General features: G+C 38.3%; 1 protein-coding gene across 3 annotated transcripts in view; it reads left to right on the forward strand.

The window, feature by feature from the left end:
- Window positions 1–20,239, forward strand: part of CLSTN2 (calsyntenin 2) — a 574,723-nt gene that overhangs the window by 196,429 nt on the left and 358,055 nt on the right. For all 3 annotated transcript variants that reach the window (XM_039837304.1, XM_039837305.1, XM_039837303.1), the window contains exon 2: window positions 10,124–10,246. In XM_039837304.1, coding sequence (XP_039693238.1) covers window positions 10,124–10,246 — 123 coding nt within the window. The remainder of the gene's footprint in view (window positions 1–10,123; window positions 10,247–20,239) is intronic.

The following is a 20,239-nucleotide window of genomic DNA, read 5'->3' on the forward strand; positions in this document are numbered from 1 at the left end:
ACAGATTTCAGATTTTTCAGCCCCCATAATTGTGTGAGCCAATTCCTTTATATATACGCACATATATGTCAAAGTCTATGTTAATCTCTATCTCTATCTATCTGTGTCTCTATTTCTATCTCCTATTGATCCTGTTTCTCTGGAAAACCCTGACTGTTCTCCATTTGGTTTTGGTCTTGGGTTTTTTGTCTCCTTGTGACCCCTCAGAATATTTGGTCCATGGTTTGACCCATAGAAGATGGAAACGAATGTGTGCTGTTTCACTGACCTCTGCCGGGGGGAAGAATGACGGTGTGGGGTGGGAATCTCAGTTCTCCATTAGGACCATGACTTGGTATGATTTCAAGTTCCCTGAACCTTTACAGCCTCATTCATGAAAGGGAGCCATCCTGCCCTCTCACAGGGGTGGTTGTGAGGATTTAATGAGATCACAACTACAGAGCCTGGCACATAGTAGGCCGTCAGGAATGACAGTTCCAGATTTATTCTGTAGTGGTTGGGATTGAGCAATGACAATTACAGAAAGAGTTTTAGACAATTACATTTAGTAGCATAAATTCCAAAGTAAGTGAAGGGCTGGTTTCAAGGGTTAAAAATGTTTAAAATGCAGTGAAGTATGAGATATTGAAGTAATAACAATCTTGGGAAATTATAGATATAACAATTTAGTGCACACTTCAGTCCAATTATGTTGTTCAGTAGGTAAGACATTCTGTGTGGAAAAATGAGCTGGCTCTAGCAATTGAATGGGAACATTAAACCATCACAGTCTTTTTGCCCCCCTTTCATATTCTAAATGATCTTTTCCTGAATACCTCCTAATCGTCTTCACAGACTTAATATAATCTTCTCAGCTCTTGGAAATTAAACCTCGGGCTCTGGTAAATCTTCAGCCCACCAAGAGATTCTTTGGGTAACTTGGGCATTGTCTGTCTGTGTCCCATGTGAATCCTGACCCCAGCCTGTGAGTGTTGAGGACACATAAGGTACTCGTCACCACTGAGTCTGCTTTAACTCAGGGTCTCAATTTGTCCTCTTCCCAATAACCCTGTGGGGTTGGTATTACCTCGATTTTATAAAAGAGAGAGAGCGGAGGTCTGGGGAAATTGAAAGACTAAGCCAGGATATCCTGTTTACCCTGTTGATTATATAGTGATAGAACTGTAACATTAAGCCCAGTATCCCTTGCTCCCAACTTCAGGCTCTGTCTTAGGGCAAGCTTTGGATGATTGCCTTATCCAGGTGGCTGTGTAGAAACAGCTGAAAATCCCACTTTTGTAAAATTACACAATTCCCCAGTGCTCAATTCTTCTTAGCCCTGCTCCTGGCCCACATGCTGTACCCTACAGGATAATGGCATATGATTTATTCCAGGCTGGAGAAATTTAGTTAATGACTTTGAGAGAACCCACCCTTCAAAAAAGTGAGTGTTTATGGATGGAACAGGACAGAGGGAGAGAAAGAAAAAATATAAGAATGGCGGGGAAATGGATAAGTGACTAGAAGGAAAGCGGGGAGGAAGGGAAGGAAAGCTACGTTCCACCCTCACTGAAAACACCTATCAAGCACTTAAGAATTAATGACTCAGTCATCTTTTCTTCAAATGCATTTTCAACCCAATTAAAATGGTAAAATGTAACCCTCATTTTCTGTGATTCTTTGCATATGTGAGTCACACACATGGGATCTGTATTTAAAACTCTCTAACTGGTACCTCTAGCAAGAGATATGCCTTGCCTCTAATTAAGTGATGACAAATGTCACCTTATGATTTGGGAGGCACACCCTTTTTTATTTGGATAATGTAGGAATACCCGCTCATTGGAATCAAAGCACTGCTAATTGCTTCAGACATTGGAAGTGCCAGCAAGGCAAAGGTGTGCTCACCTCATTTATAAACATGCTTGGCACTGTATTAGGACTTGTGGACATCATAGTGACTAGGATGCTGCCTCTCTCTCAAAAGGGCTCACAGTTCCATGGGAAAGAAGGATAGAGAAATAGCTAATGGCAATGCAGCAGACCTATAACATGAGAGCAGACAATGGAGGGTGGTTTGAGGGAACAGAGGAGGAGAAGCGGAGGAGGTAGGGGTGGAGTTGAGTCTGGAAAGAGTGTGAGGATAGGGGTAGACAGCACAGTGAGGGCAAAGGAATGGGTAATTGAAGGACTGAGGTCTTTGGGTGGCTTCTCCTAATCTTATGGTAGACGGCAGGAGAGCTATTGATGGATCCTAGGCAAGGAAATGCAGGATCGGGTTTGCCTTTAGCCAGACTTACCTCTTACCTAGACAGGAATCCCATCCCACCCGCACTCTGAAACAGAGAATAAAAATACTTTTTAAAATGCTATTCTAGTTATCGTATTTAAGAATCATTTTATTGTAAGAACAGACACCTACTCAAACTAGTACAAATTAAAAACATGGTGGTTGTGGGAAGAACTATTGAAAGGCTTCCCTTGGCAACCTCAGACACCCCACGGCAGGCTGACAAGTCTGTGAAGGGTGAGCAAAGCCTGCACTGGAAAACAGGAATCGGGGCCAGCTTCTCTATCTCATGTAGCCGCTCAGGGTGCTTCTCTTCTCTCTGCATGCTGGGTCCCAAACCCTGTCTCCTGGCAGATTAGCTTCCTCTGATTTTAGTGGCTTCTCAGCTTCTCCTAAACCTTGATTGATCGTGTCATGAATGCTAGTCCCAACTCTTTATGAACTCAAGCGTGCATCACCTAGTACATTATAGTTGCTGGCCCTCTTAAATGAAAATTTAGATTTTCAACCAATTGGCCCAGCCTATTCTACCCATCTATTACCCCATGGATTATATGTCCACTCTGGTCTAGGCAGCTCTACCAGGGGATCAGGTCAGAGGGGAAGTTGAACATGACAGGCAAAAGACCAGGCTGACTGCTAGAATGACCTAGCTACTAGAGTGTAGTTAACCTCACTAGAGCATTTTGCAATCAGTACAGTGTGTTTTTACTCACAGTTCACTTTACCCAGGGAAAAGTATCAGAGTTCTAAGGATCAAGGAACTAGCAATGGCCAGAGGGTCAACGTTAGGATGAAAGTCGAAAGATTCAAAGGGTAAATCATCAGTCACCTGACCCTGCTGCTTAGATTGAGTGTTTATGTATTTTTTCAGACAGCAAAAAGCAAAGAGAAGCAAAAAGAAGAGAGCCAGGGAGTACTCCTGAGAATGCATTGGTGCTCTAGTTAAAGGCACATTGGGCGGCAAGACCTAATTTCTCTGTAAATGGAGCAAAATATCACAGTGGTGTTTCCTCTGTATGAGTGCAAAGACACAGGCACTTTCCAGATGCTGAAACATCATGGAAAAAAGACAAGACATTCAAGAAGCAGTACTAAGGGGCATGAGATGACAGAGCTCAGCCTTGAGAAGAGCTGTGCAGCAAACAGGGACATTATCTTTTGAAGAATTGATAAAAAGTCAGTTGTTCTGAATTTACCTCCAAAATGGAGCAAAGTGCAAGCTGACTGGCCTCAGTCTCTTGGAGCAAAAAGGCAAAACATTTGTCAGGGGAGGGAACCAATTCAATAAGAAATAACAGCCAAGCCTCAAGGATGAACACCTATTTCTTCTTTCTGGAAAGGAGATGATTCTATAGTGTCTCATGAAGCCAGGGTTTGGAAGTGACTCCTAGATGATTCTGTATGTGCCAGTAAGCCCTGGGTGATGTAAATGCTATCTATCAGTTCAACCTCTTGGCCGGCCCTGCCCCCTCAAACTTTGTACTCCAGCCAAACCTATTCCTATTTCCCCCCATGGCATACCAGGTGATTTTACCATTAGGCCTTTGCCTATGCACATTCCTCTGCCAGGGACCCTCCACACCCTTTATCCCTGTTTATTTCCTATTGCTCATGACTTAGAATCTACTTTTTCCGGGAAGTAATTCCGGATTAGCATGTTTCTCCCTTTTTCTGTAGTATTCTGCTTTTCTTCTTCCTACCTACCTCTTACCATACTTGTTGTCATGGATCCTTCTTTTGTTTGAGAGTCCTTTGAGGATAAAGACTTTGTTCTTGCCCTATTTTTTGAGCTATAATTTACACATAATAAAAATCACCCTTTTTAAATGTACGGACTAATAAACTTAGACAAATGCACACAGAAGTGTAATCACCACCACAATCAAGATACAGAATAGTTTCATTATCTTAGAAAGCTCCTTTGTGCCCCTTTGCAAGCAAAGCCTACCCCACCCCCAAATCCTAGTGACCACTGATCCATTATCTGTCTTTATTCTTTCGCATTTTTTAGAACGCCATGTGAATGTCATCAAACAGCTTGTAGACTTTTATGTCTGACTTCTTTTACTTCCTTTCACTAAAGAAATACTTTGGATATTTATTGACTTCATTGAATGGATCAGTAGTTGATTTCTTTTTATTACTGAGGAGGTGTCCATTATAAGGCTATACGGCAATTCGTTTATCTATTCATTGGTTGATAGCCATTTTAGTTTTCAGTTTAGTGCTATTCTGAATAAAGATTCTACGAACATTTACATAAAGTCTTATACAAGTCTTTTGTGTAATTTATGTTCTCAGTTCTCTTGGATAGATCCTAGGAATGGAATTGCTGAGTTGTTTTATAAGAAATTGCTAAACTATTTTCCAAAGTGAGTGCTAAACTTTTTTCTAAAGTGACTTATTTTATATTTTCACCAGCAATATATGAGAGTTTCAGTTTTTCTGCCAATACCATGCTGTTTTGATTATTGTCACTTTGTAGTATAATTTGAAGTCAGAAAGTGTGATACCTCCAGCTTAGTTCTTTTTTTTCTCAGGATTGCTTTGGCTATTCAGAGTCTTTTGTGGTTCCACACAAATCTAATAATTGTTTTGTTCTATATCTTTAAAAAATGTCATTGGGGTTTTGATGGGGATTGCATCAAATTGGTATATTTCTTTGGGTAAAGAGACCATTGGAACAGAATTGAGAGCCAAGAAATAAAACTACATATAGATAGGCAAATAATTTTTGACAAAAGAGCCAAAAACATACAATGGAAAAAAAGCCTCTTCAATAAATGTTGCTGGGGAAATTGGAAAGCCCCATGCAAAAGAATGAATCTAGCCTACTTTTTGTTACCATACACAAAAATTAGCTGAAAATGGATTAAAGTCCTAAATATAAAACCCCAAACAATAAAATATATAGAAGAAAAAACATAGGCACTAAATTTTTGGACCTTAGTCTTAGAGAAGGTTTTATGAATTTGATCTCAAGACAAGGAAAGTAAAAGCAAAAATAAATGAATGGAATGATATCAAACTGAAAAGCTTCTGCACAGCAAAAGAAACACTTAACAAAACAAAGAGGCAAACAACTGAATGAGAAAAGATATTTATAAACAACACTTTCAATAAGGGGTTAATACCCAAAGAATTCATATAACTCAACAACAAAAAACAAGCAATCCACTTGAAAAATGAGTAGGGGACCTGAACAGACACTTCTCTCATAAAGACATGTAAATGGTCAACAGATATTTGAACAGATGCTCAACTTCACTAGCTATTAGGGAAATGCAAATCAAAACCACAATGAAATACCACCTCACTCCTCTTAGAATGGCTATTATAAATAAGACAAGTAATAAGTGTTGGAGAGGTTGTGGAGAAAAAGAAACCCTCATGCACTTTTGGTGGGAATGAAAAATAATATGGAATTTCCTCAAAAAACTAAGAATAGAATTACCACATGACCCAGCAATCCCTCTTCTGGGTACCTGACAATTTTGAAAACATTTATTCATAAAGATATTTGTATCCCTGTGTTCATTGTATCATTATTCACAATGGCTAAGACATAGAAACAACCGAAGTATCTTTTGATAGATGATTAGATAGAGAGGATGTGGTACATACATACAATGGAATATTACTCAGCCATGAGAAAAGATGAAGTATTGCCATTTCCCATAATATGGATGGATCTTCAGAATATTATGCTAAGTGAAATAAGTTAAACAGATAAACTTGAGAACTATATGATTTTGCTCATATGTGGAATATAAAACTGAAAGCAACAAGTCAAGACAAACAAAAACTCACAGACACTGGCAACACTACTGAGTTTATTTTACCAGAGAGAAAGGCGGATGGGGAGAGATAGAAAAGGAAAAAGGAGGTCAATTATATGGTGATGGAAGGAGATTTGACTTTGGATGGTGGACACAAAATGCAGTCTACAAATGATGTGTTATAGAATTGTATGCTTGAAACCTATATAATTTTATTAATCAACATCACCCCAGTAAATTTAATAAAGTTTTAAAAAATACATGAGAGTTTCAGTTGTCACACTTCTTCATCAGAACTAAGTATGGCCAGTGTTATTTTAGCCAAACTAGAGGTGGTTTGGTGATACCCCAATGCGGTTATAATTTACAAATCCTCGATAACTTGATAATCAACAAATCCTTGAGTTGTAAGAGTTTTTTTTATATGTTTTGGATGCAAATCCTTTATAAGATATGTTTTGGAAATAGTTACCCCCAATCTGTGGTTTAAAAAAATATTTTCTTGAGTGTTTTTCAAAACTTAGAAGTTTATAGTTTTTATGAAGTTCGATATGTCAATTTTATCTTTTATGATTCATGCTTCTTTTGTCCCTTCCTTTAAGTCTTTGCCTAGTGCAAGGACACTAAGATTTTTTTTTCTGTGCTTTCTTTTAAAGGTTCTTATAATTTTAACTCCTACATTTTGGAACAAGATGCTTTTAGAGATAATTTCTGTGTGTGGTTGTGCTGTACGATTGAAATTTTTTTTGCACATGGATATTCAATTTTTCCAGCAGTATTTAATGAAAAGACCATCTTTTCCCTCCATTGAATTATCTTGGAACCTTCGTCAGAAATCAATTACCTGCATTTATGTGTGTCTATTTATGTACTCTTTATTCCTTCTATTCATCTGTATGTCTATCTTCATGTCAATATCACATGAAGTTGGGATATCACATGATTCAGTTGTGATAGGTACTCAATATCACATGATTATGATAGCATTACAATAAGTCTTAAAATTAGGTAGCTTACCATTGTTATTTTGATTTGGATTGCATTGACTCTGTAGATCAATTAGGGGAAAGTTTACATCTTAACTGTATTGAGCCTACCAAATCACGAAGACTCCATTAAGACTTCTCCAGCTCTTCTTTAAATTCTCTCAGCAATGTCTTAGGGTTTTTCAGTGTGCAGATCTTGCATGTACTTTTTGAAAGTTATTTCTAAGTGTTTCGTGTTTTTCGATGCTATCATATTAGTATTTTTAAATTTAAATTTCTAATTATTTACTGCTAGTGCATAGAAATATAATTGATTTTTATATGTTGACTTTGTATACTGTCACCTTCCTAAATTTACTTATTAGATCTAGTAGCATTTTAGTAGATTCCATACAATTTCTTCCATTGATGATTATGTTCTCTGAGAATAAAATGATTTTAATTTCCAATACAATTTTTTTCTTACCTTATCGCACCAGTTAGAACCTTCAGGATAATGTGAATAGTACGGTACGAGGTAGGAATGAACATCCTTGTATTCTTCTTGCTCTTGGGAGGCGAGCATTCACTCTTTAACTATTAAGCATGATGTTAGCCACATGTTTTTATAAAAGTTATCAGAGGAATTTCATTCTGTTCCTCATTTGCCGATAGTTTTAATTATGAATGGATGTTGAGTTTTGTCAAATGGTTTTTTAGGGACTCCCATTCACCATTTTACTCCCACCCCCATGCTTAAAACTGTTTTTACATATTTGAGGCACTCCGTTTTTTTAAAATTATTATGTTTTTAAAATTTGTCGAATGAATGAAGCCGGGCTAAATACATGTGAATGTGCAAGGCCATTCAGAGATGGACCAGAGGAACTTAAGAGCATTTGAGTGCCTCTTGGTATCAGGGGTACTAGATTTGCCTAAATGATTTCATGGAATTTTTATAACATTCCTATGAAGTAAGTATCTCCATTTTAAAAATGAGAAATGAATAACAGATGGAATGATTAAAATGCTATAATATGTTTGGGATGTAAGAAGTCCTGTGTTTTATAACTTATAACTCAATAGAAATAAAAAGATAATCTTGAAGTTCAGAAAACAAAAAATATACAAAGGAGGCTGGTTTTAAATATGATGCAAGTTAAAATGGACTGTGATTCAGCCATTTGATGGAGTGAAAGAATTAATAATCCATTGGGTCTGGCCACACAGAATGTTGTCCTTAGAATAACTGTTGGACCACTAAGAAGGAAAAATAATCAGTCCTTGAGTAATACTTGGCTCAGGCATCAATGATATTCTCATAGTCAAAGTAATATAAATTTAAGTTATTGGTTTCGCAACCTTGAGGATTTGATCTGTACATAAAGTAAAATAAAATAAAATAAAAAGATTTAATTTTGGTTACATGTAAAAATGCAAATGTTTATCGACTTTGACAAAGTAAAAGTCAAGATAAATCTGAAGGAATTTAGAAAGTGGGAAAGAAATAAGAAAATTTTAGGGATGTTAACATTTTTATTTTCCAAAAGAAGAACATTTAAACCCTTCTGAACCTCAGTTCCTACCTGCAAAATGAGATCCAAAGTCTTATCTATTAAAGTTATTGTAAAGATTAATGATGTATGTAAAATGTCTCATGTGTGATAGGTAGTCAACTAACTGTATTAGTGATGGAGAGAAGAGAGAGGCAGGCCCACAGATAGAAGGAAATAAACCCATTCCCACTAGGAGGGAGAACCTCAGCTTAACATTTGTAAACCACCTCTTCTGCGTTCACTGTCACTGCCCAGAGAGCAGGGTGGTGAGAATGAGTAACAAAACATCAGGGGCTGGTGTCAAGACCATCTGAATGACATGGCAACTCTGTGAGTGGTATCATCTTCCCCATTTTACATTTGAGGGAGTTAAAAGTCTGAGTGGCCAATTGATCTGCACAGGACCAGCCCTGCAGTGGCTAAACCATGGCTGAAACCCAGCAACTGTGACTCTGGATTCCATCGTCTGCCACTGAGCCAAGTGGTGATGAATCTGAAACACTGGGCGAGCTCTCGGCATATCCTCTGTACACATTTCTAATGAATAGGCCCCTAGGTTTAATTAAAAGGAAAAAAAGATTAATTGTTTCTCCCAACAGCTGCAAATTATTTACATTACATTTGCGTAGATGGCTAATAAAAGAGCAAAGGAGTGTGGGGGCAGGCCAGGGTGGCTGTAATTATTCAGGGTCCATAATGAAGCACCCGTTTGAATACCAACGTGTGAGCATGGATGAATCTGCTGCCCCTTTTAGACCTGCAGTAGGCAGAGCTGCTGTCTGCTCTGGAAATGATCCAATCAACTGGAGGTTAAGATACCAATCTGTGTTTTTTGAGGCCGCACTTGAACCAGTAATGTATATTTGATATATATGTTAAGTGTGTTAATTATTCATTAGATACTATATGATTCAGCTGATCAAACTATTGAAGAGTAACTTAAATTGCTAGATGATTTAAACCATTTAGATAACGCAGTCTTTAAATGGTCAGGAAATATTCGAATGTTTGTTTTGTCTCTTTGAAGTTATATTGGTATTCATACATACATGTATGTATATAAAATGCAGTAACAGCTCCTAATTGTGGATCAGATTAGGCTGAGATCAGAAATCCCAGTACACAGCCATAATTTGCTAGTTTGTTGATTGATAATGGACTTTAAAACATCTATGACTAGATAGTAGCTTTTGAGAATGAAAGCTTTTAATCGATTTTTGATAATATCTATACTGGGCATCCAGAAATAGAAATGATGGGATTTTTGGTAAGGTACAAGTTCCATGATCCTAGAACCAAGAATTGTGTTTGAGTTTCGGTGCTGCCCTTACTTTCTGTGTGCCTGGAGTGAATTGTCGAACCTCTCTGCACTTCTCTAAAGCTTTCTTGGGTGAAAAAGGGACTAATATGCTCTATGTACCTAATGTGGTGGTTGGATGAGAGCCTATGATTGGGTAAATACACAATATTGATAATATTATTATGGATTAGTTATTCAAATGATGATCTTAAAAGTCAATCTTTTTGTTTTATTTTTCCATTGTTTTCTAGTCAACAAGCACAAGCCATGGATTGAGACTTCGTATCACGGAGTCATTACTGAGAACAATGACACAGTCATCTTGGACCCACCACTGGTAGCCCTGGACAAAGATGCACCCGTTCCTTTTGCAGGTGAGATGATGGCTTAGCATGGTTGGGCATGGCTCGCTTTAGCTGTTGTCACCATGCTGTGCATCTCATAGGTCAGCCTGTGATTTCAAAGCTGTATGCCTCTTCTGATTTCTGGTGTGGATTCTGTATCTCCTTATGGTTTTTCTCCTTGGTGTCACCTCTGGCACAAGATGTTTATTTCTTCTTCTGAGAGATGGTATATTGTCGAATTAGCCCCTGGAGTTTAAAATGTTGTGCTAGTAAGTTCTGTAGGGAGCTTTCTCTCTAGAAAGATGACCCATAGACACAAGAAAATGTGTGACCCACTTTCCCTACTACCTACATATCATGGACAGGTACAGACTTGCAGCTTTGTCAAGAGAAAAGGGAATTTCAAAAGACCAGGAAATATTTGTTGATAGGTGGACAGAGCTGTGCTCTTGAGCTTCAAAGTGGGTGTGACTTTTGGAGGAGAAACCCAAAGGCAGTGCCATTTTGCTCTCTGTAGCTCGTGGCCAGAGAGCCTCCTCATTGTTTTCAAGACTGTATGTACTTCTTCCTCTAACTTCCTGCATAGGCCAGGTCACTAGGGAGGGGCAGTGAAGAATATGGCAAAGAGAAAGGTATGGGTGAAGGCAGGGGATGGAGGGATTGAACAATGTCTGAAGATGCCTGCATCATGAGTAATATTGTTAACATTTTATAACTGTCAGGAAAAAGACAGGAAATTTAATGAAGGTTCTCAAGATTTCTAGAAGATTGCTTTATGATAGATGGGTGCCAGGCTGAGGTTTTCACCATGATGAAGTCTCTTTTTTCTGACAGTTTGTCTTCTATGTTATGAGCTACTTGGGCAGAAAAAAAATAGCTTTCTTGCACTTCAAAGAGATAAGCTTTGTGAAGGTCCTTTTTTCATTATAGAATATTTTGAAGTAAAGAGCGAGAGAGGAGGCTAAATGGAGGCAAATTCAGCGTTACGTGAAGATAAACCCACAAGGACTCTTGTAGAACATGAGGGAGATGCTCTTGACTCTCAGAAGGCTTTCTCTTGATTTTATGCAGGATGATAACCAAGGGCATCTACCTGCCTGTGACTTCCGTGGTGCTTAGAGTTGGGACATTTCCATACATCTTCCACTTATCCTCAGAGGTCCCAGCTCAACCAGATTCCACTTGGAAGTATAAATTCATGCTGTGTTTTACAAAAAAGATGAGGTGTCTTCCCTAAGCCTTTTTCAGCCTGGGAATATTCCAACTCATCTCTTTCTTAGACATAATTAAACAGCACTGGGGTTACTCAGCATTTCTTAGCAGTCCCCCAAAATGAGATTTTTAAGACAAACACTAGCAAAAACATTAGGGTTGTGGAAATGTTTGGTTTGGCATACATTATGTACTTAAAAAAAATAGAGATGAACATTTTGTACTTAAAAAAATAGAGATGAACATTTAGAAATTGGGAGATTTGCATAAAAAAGGAAGGATTCTGGTTTATCTTGATGAATCAGGTCAGAAATACAGAGCTGAGTTATGTCTTCCCTCTTTAGACTGTGCCATGTGCTGCCGGCTTCCCTTGGCCTCTTCTCTCAAAGCCTATGTCTTTCCACCTAGCAGATCCTTTCATTCGTCTTCCCATTCAAGTGTGTGACTCCTCTTTAAAACATAGCAGAAAAAAACAATGACATATTAAACAGGAAGTAAATGATCCCTTTAAGGATAATACTTTAAAAGATGGGGGATGTGTCTGATTATTCATTATGTATGTGCTCAGTGTAGCCCTATTTCATCCATTAGTGAACTAGGAAACTGAAATTGTTGAATAAGCTGTTCTATAGTCAGGTTATAAGCTCTCTAATGTGCAGACCAAAATTGGGGGAGGGGAACGGGAAAAGAAATTTTTCAAGCAAATCTTATATTCGAAAGTTTGGATTTACAAAAGATTACTTACCTTCTTTGGTTGTAGGGCTAAAGGACGATTAATAATTTCCTTGAAGATTTACCAAAAGATTTCCTTAAATCATAAATCTATCAAATGCCTTTAAACTTGAATTTGTATTCTAATCATTGGGTGTGCCCAGGGGTTTTCAGGCACATCTTGAAATGAAGGTTCACTTCTAAGTCATCCCTGAGTAGATAGCTCCATCTGAAGACAATTTCTGTTCTCCCCCTGATAGTTGCAAATTTAAACAAATTTAGCTTAATGCATCAGAATATAATCTTCCAAAGTCTTGAGAGTAAAAAATAAAGATGCTTTTTAGAACGGTCAAAGCTATTTTTCTCAGTGTTATTTATGATCAGCTCTAAGACAGGACACAGGCACTAGCCATCCATCCATGCTGCAGACATTTACTTTAAAACATTTATCTTAAAAAAGAAAATACAGATTTATTTCAGATCCCTATCATTCTCATAAAATTGAAAAATTCATATCTGCCAGCTCCATCACTTCTTGAAGTCAACTGCAGCCTTTAGTCCCCCTTATCAACTGCTCTTGTATTGTGTTTCAGTGTTTTCACCCCTTTCCCAGTGGTCTTTATTTCCAATTTAGCCTTTGAGGTGAGCTATAAGCTCTTTGGGAGATAGTTCCATCCATATCATTTTTTTTCTGTCTTCTTTTTCTTATAATACTCTCACCCCCTTTAAAAATTGTTTTTAAGAAAAATTTCCTACATAAAGTGTCATTTATTTAAATAAAAATCACGATTACATTTTGCATATAAATACAAAATTCAGGAATATAGTTTTTATTGTATATCTCCTGTTTATGACAATAATTATTGTAGAAAATGTGAAAAATATAGCAAAAAGTATGAAAAAATGTTTTCTTACCCCGAGAGCCTCTGTTAACATTTTAATGTATTTCCTTCCACTCATTTTTCTACATTTTTTTTTGCAAAAATGGTGATCACACCTCATATTCAATACTATAACTTATTTTTCCCACTAATCTAATGAAAATACACCATTTTACTAAATATTGTTTTGCAACTTGTTAAATGGCTGATTTCCTACCCAAAGAATATTCTACAGTTTACAATTCTCATATTTTTCTAGCTTTATTGAGGTATAATTGACATATAACATTGTGTAAGTTTAAGGTGTACAATGTGTTAATTTGATATACTTATATATTGTGAAATGATTATAGCCATAGCCTTAGCTAATAACATCATCACTTCACATAATTACCATTTTGTATGTGTGTTCAGTGAGAACATTTAAGATCTACTTTCTTAGCAACTTCCAAATATATAATTCAGTACTGTTAACTATAATCACCATGCTGTATATTAGGTTCCCAGAAGTTATTTCATCTTATAATTGGAAATTTCTACCCTTTGACCAATATCTCTCTAGTTCCCTTACCTATCCCAGCCCCTGGTAACCACCATTCTAATCTCTGTTTCTGTGAGTTTGGCTTTTCAAAGCTGATTCCATTTATAAGTGAATCCACATATAAGTGATATCATATATGTGATATAAGTGATTCCATATATATACCCGACATAAGTGATATCATGCAGACTTTCTTTCTCTGTCTGGTTTATTTCACTGAACAAAAATAATACCCTCACGGTCCACCCACACTGTAGCAAGTGGTAGGATTTTCTTCTTTCTCATGGGTGAATAATATTCCATTATGTATATATCACATCTTTATCTTTTCATCCATTGGCAGACATGTAGGTTGTTTCCATATCTTGTCTATTGTGAATTATGCAGCAGTGAACATGAGAGTATAGATATCTCTTTGAGATCCTGATTCTATTTCTTTTGACTGTATATCCAGAAGTTGGATTGCTGGATCATATGGCGGTTCTATTTTTAAATATTTTAGGAACCTCTGTACTGTTTTCTGCAGTGGCTATGCCAGTTTACATTCTCATTAATGGTGCACAAGGGTTCCCTTTTCTCCACATCCTTGTCAATACTTATCTCTTGTCTTTTTGATAACTATTCTAATAGGTAGGAGGTGATAAACAATTTATCTACTTCAGCTTTTTTTTTTTTCATTATAATGCATTTTACATTTATAATTCTGTAATTTGGATGGATTTCCAGAATTAGAATCATTTGGTCAAACATTTTAAAATTCCTGAAACATGTTAAATTGCTTTCCAGAAAAGTAGCAGATGAGCTCGCAGTTGCCTTCACACCACATGAGTCCCTTGTTCTCTGGCCACTGTTTGGCTTATTCTAATGGTGTGATTTAGTGACCAATTACAGGAGCCTCACTATCTTCATCTGTAAAGTTACATAAGCTTCCCAGGGTTGTTGTTTTGATTAAATTTAAAGAATGTCTATGCTGCATGTTGCAATGATTCAAGATACAGTAGAAGTTTAATAAATTTGAGTTTTCTTTCCAGAACCTTCTCTCTACCTATTTCATGGAAGAGACCCCTAACTCACAGAGAGGCCAAGCCAGATTCCCGGAGCAGGCCAGCATAGGTCTGGGATTGGAGCTCAGGGCTTCTCATCACTTGCTCTGAGTTCCCTTTTCCTATGATACTGCTTTTGATTCCTGCCCCACCTAATTAGTGGAAGCTCCAACACAGTCAGTGAAACTTCCCTCAGATCTCAGTCAGGTCCATTAGACCTGACTCAATTCTCAACCCAGTGTTTGGGCCCGGTGGACGTGACCTTCTAAGAGAATCAGATACAGAAAAATCCTAGAGTAATAATGAAAATTCTGTCCACTGCCTGGCAAAAAATGATAATGAAAGCAAGCTGGGCATACTGTGAACTTATTAATTTCTGCATGAGCCCCACTGAGGCCTGTTAGGAAACTGTGGAGACTTTTAAATTTGAAGGGAATTAGATTGCCTTTCAGAGATAATAGAACTGCTCATTTGTCTACATTGGGCCAGTTTGGACTCGTCTTTTGTAAGGACAGGGCTACAGAGAGTGATCAGGCATAATTGGTTGGCTTCTCAGACTGGGTGGCTCTCTGAAGGCTGCCCAGAAAATTGCATGGGACATGATTTGGCCTGGTTCGATTAGCTGGTTGCAGCAGAAGGCTCTCTTTCCTTCATGGTTATATCTATTTGCCTTCCTTGTTCTGCTCAGCTTCTGCCCATTTATCTGCCTCCTTATTTTTGGATCTGCCCTTGTTCGTGCTTCAGGTCCCACAAGTGCCTGGTGGTGAAGACCGTCCCTGAGGGCTTATACCACCATGATGCCTTATGGCAAGAAGGAAATGCTGGTTGTGAACAGTCATGGCCTTTGACCATGGTTTTACTTTTAGGCTCTGCCACTTACTAGTTGTATGGTCTCAGATAAGTTACTGAACTCCTCTGAGGGTCTGTTTCCTCATATTTAAAATTGGGGTAAACACAGTACTTACTCCAGGCAGGGTTAATATGTGGATTAAATAAGATATTAATGCATGGTGCCTCAAGCACTCTCTGGCAGCCAGTAGATGTCCAATATATCATAGTTCTGATAATCTTAGCAAGGGTAATGAGACTAATCAGAGTAATTGTAATTCTTATTATCATCAATAAGCCACAAGTGTTTTATTCATTTTAGTTTGATTATAGTGATGTGATTATAATCTGTGATAATGATGTTAATGAAAGGAGGAAAGTAACTTTAGAGATTTTCTAAAGGCTTGATGCAGTCACTCACTTGCACCATCAAGCTATGTTGCCTAGATTGTTTGGTCATGTGGCACTGTAGGGGCAATCAGTTAAAAAAATGTAGGGGAAAGTAGTTTGTTAATTGTACAGAATTCTATAAATATTAGTTGGGAATACATTTATTTATATTCTACCTATAATTTATCCCTGTGGTGTAATCTATTAGTTGAAAGATATATTTTTAGGTTACTGCAAACCATGTACCCTTTTATTACAAACGCACACATGCACATATACACACAGACACACACATATATGTGTCTGTAATAAAATTACATTCAAGCTTCACACCAACCCTATGGAAGCAGTAGGTCAGCTATTGTGATTCTGTTTTGCAAATGAGGACATTGAGACTTAGAGAAAGTAAATAGCTGTTCGAGGTTACCTAGCTGAGGATGGATTAGCTCAGTCGCTCAATTCCAGACCCTCAGACCCCAAGTCCTGCCTTCTTTTGCCTTTGCCAATTGTCCAGTGTGTGAGACATATTTCATTGGCCAGTAGAAGATTTACATGATATCCAGACATTGAGTTAAAGAATGGTGAATCCTATGCTTGGTAAGTTCCCTTTTAAGTTCTTTTTCAATTTTTCTGATTATGATTATGTCAAGGAGAAAGGTCAAGATGTCTTCAACACCTCTCAAACCCTTGTTAATTTATCTTTTTGATAAAGAAGAGCAAGCTCTATCTCATAGCATTCCATAGGCAACAGCATTAAGCTAGAATTTTAATAACGTTCTGCTGTATTTTATTTAGGTTACTTTCTACTTGAGGCAAGTATTGCTGGACTTTCAGTTTTTTTAAAAAAATAAATTCATTTAAGTTTGTTTAAAACCCCAACTTAAAAATATAAGTAAATATGTGTTAGGTAGTTTATGGCAGTGACAAAACCATAGAAGAGGTCTATGACTGAGTACCATGTGGGAACCGTGAAATACCGCATCCGGGCCTCACTCCCCATCTAGCAACTTCAGGACCACCTGCAGCGGACCCTGCCATCTTCAGTCTGGCCTGTCACATGCCTCTCTGAGTTCTGGTGCCAGCAGCAGAGGAACCATCGATATCAGCCTCATATGTCTTTGCATTCCAGGTTGGTTTGTGTTGGCGGTCATTCCTGAGGGCCAGAGGCCGGGTGCCCTCTGGTGTCCCATAATGTTCTCTGAGCATTCACTGGGCCTTAGCCAGAGGTCAATCCATAGCATTTCCTGCAGAGAATCAGGTTCAAACCTCTCTGGAATCCATGATATGGGATACTGCCTTGGACCTCACAGAGTTAGAATCAAGAATAAATAGGAAGCAGAAAGATCTGAAAATTACTAAAAAGAATAAAGAATAAAACAAAATGAATTCACACTCCTAAGACCCTGCTAAACTTTCTGTTCATATCTAGATACATAGTTCTTATTAATTTGGATCATAGTGTATATGGTTCAGAGTCTTTGTGTTTTCACTTTTTACAGACATTTTCTAAGCTGACTAGAACATATTAAAAAAATATTACTTAAGTGAAGGGATAATTATATATTATATAGCCATATCATGGTTCATTTAACCATTCCACTATTTTCGTATGTTTAAGTTGTTCACAATATTATTTCTGTTTTTAGAAATAATACTGCCATGGGCAACTTTGAAATATCTTTCTTATACAAACATTGGAGTCAGTATTTTATGTTTACGGCTTAATTCATAGATAGTGAGTAAGAAATATGTGTTCTATTTTCATGACAGATTAGATTGTGTTGTCAGATGTTTTTGCTGATATGATCTGTGATTACCCAATTTTTGAGCAGATGGTGGGGTTTAGATTAAACAGGAAAGCGAGAATTGGACTCAACTTCCACATCTATCTGCAGCCTGTGGCAGGGCCCTCAGTCCCAGCTTCACAGGATTCAGGTCTCTATCCCATTGACAAATTCTCCTCCTCATTATCATGACTCTGATCTAAGGGTTTCCAGTTGTAGACAAGATGTGATTTGAGAACTCATCAAGACAATACAGAAAATGCTTTAATGCTGAAAAAAAAATTGAGGAGTTAAGGCATAGCAACCATAAATAAGCCAGAAGACCTGGTCAAGTAAGTTAATGCTGGTGATTTCTGGGGAGCTAACAATGAAAGGGCTCATTCGTAATCCCTAGGATAAGCAAGGCTTTTTGGAACATACCTATGGTCCTGATTCTGTTCATGCTGGAGGGGTCTGCCAGGCATACTGAGAGAAAGAAAAATCTGATATATCTATAACTCTAGAATTAAAGTATTAATTTGGCTCTGTTCCTTGGTTGTCTTCTGCCAGTTTGGCAGCTGCCAGCCTTGACAGTGATTGATATCAGGTTAGGGGCATATTTGAGGGTTCTTTCTTGGTTATCCCTCCATGGGTACTGCATTTTTAACTCCAATTCTTCCTTTTCACACTGTTTACTCTTCCCTCTATCTGCTGATGGTCCGTCAACTCAGGAGGCAGATTTCGGCTCCACTGGGGTGGACAGGGGCCATTCACACAATCCCTGGGCTCTGGGAACCTGGGGCACAAAGCCTTCGCCTTGCTCAGAACTGAACAGAAAGAACATTTCTCCTGCCACAGAGATGTCAGCTGGCCCCTTTCTAGGGTGGAGCTGCTCTGCCGGAGGAAGAATAGGGAGCTTCTCGGTTTGGAGTCTTTGCCCTGAATTTTTCTCTCAGCTGTAACAAATCCTAAATCTTTCTTCTCGTTAATTATCTTTCTTTTCTAACCCACTCCAAATTGGCTCTCAGTGTCCCTGAAGCTATCTGTGTATCCTCTGCATCTTGGCTTTTGTTGTTGGTTTTAATTTCTCTCATGTTGAAGGTCATGTGTATTTTTGCTGCATGGCAGCTCAGCCTTGGTAAGTTCAGGACAGCCTGTCTCATCTGAAAAATTCTACTGTTCACTTCTCCTCCATCATGTTTGTGCTTAATCCTGGCGTCCCAGGCCTCCCCAGGGGAGCAGCATCTGGAGACCTTGTGAGTATAGTCACACAAGCCATTGCTATGCTGAATGGTCAGAGGCCAGCTCTGAGAGGATGCCCCCCATGGGATGACTAGAGGAGGGACTAAGAGCCAGAGTATAGAGGAAGAAGGGCAGGAGCAAGGGATGGCTAGGCAAGGAGAAAGATGAGGGTGAGGGTCCCAGGTAAATACCCACAGTAGGGACTGGGCTCCATGGTCTGACTGGAGGTAGGTGGCTATTCACCAGTGACCCTGACCTTCTCCGTGCGAAGACTCTGATAAGGTCCTGCTCCAGTTCAAACTAATGTTTAAAGGAGAACCAATGTTTACTTCTGGGCCCTTCTCCATCAATTAGGCTGAAGAGTAAGGGACATTCAGGAAGGCAAACCATGATGGTTTGCCTATGACACAGGACTTACAGTGATAAAGCGGAAAAGGTCCTGGTAACCTGGATGGAGCCGGTCACCCCAATAGGAAGGATATGGAGTTCCAGGTTAGAAATCTTGAGTGCTGGCAATAGGAGGAAGCGCAGGAGAAGCTTTTGAATATGGGAATTTCAAATCTTCTGGGATTCTGAGTTAATGGCAGTATTATATTAAAATGAGATGAAAAGTGAACAATGAAATCAATAATAATGGCAGGACTTCTGCCAGCCCATATGGTAACTGTGCAAATTACAAACAGGTGCCCTCTCTTATAAATAGACACTGTCTCACACCAGAGCACACAGCTTGGCAAGTGGAAAAAGAGGGGATGGCAGCCCCTATTTGTCCCCTCAGTCATACATCCTTTTACAGGAAACAACTTGCACACAACAGCACTAAAAATTAGCTAAGATTTATCAAGCACTTCCTACATGGGAGGTATTTTATAGACACTATGACATGTCATTTCATCTACTGAAATAGGCGTAATCATTATCTCCGTTTTGCAGATTAGGCTAAACCAGATTATAGTAGCGCCCCTCACCGCCATCCACAGGGGATATACGGCAAGATCCCCCAGTGGATGCCTGAAACCATAGATAGTACCAAACCCTATCTATACTAATTTTTTTCTATACATATATACTTATGGTAAACTTTAATTTATAAATTAGACACTAGAGAAGATTAACAACTACTACTAATAAAATAGAACAGTTATAACAATATACTGTAATAAAAGATATATGAATGGCTTTGGGGTCATTATTAAGTAAAACAAGGGTTATGTGAACACAAGCACTGTGATACTTTGACAATAGATCTGATAACTGAGTTGGCTCCTGAGGGACTAACTGGCAGGGTGTGTCTACAGTGTGGATACACTGGATAAAGGAGTGATTTACATATAGGGCAGGATGGAGCTGGATAGTGTGAGATCTCATCACACTGCTTACAAGGGTGAGCACTTTAAAACTTATGAATTGTT

The sequence above is a fragment of the Pteropus medius genome, unplaced genomic scaffold (genome assembly GCF_902729225.1).
Source record: "Pteropus medius unplaced genomic scaffold, Ma_sr-lr_union100, whole genome shotgun sequence".
Taxonomy (NCBI): domain Eukaryota; kingdom Metazoa; phylum Chordata; class Mammalia; order Chiroptera; family Pteropodidae; genus Pteropus; species Pteropus medius.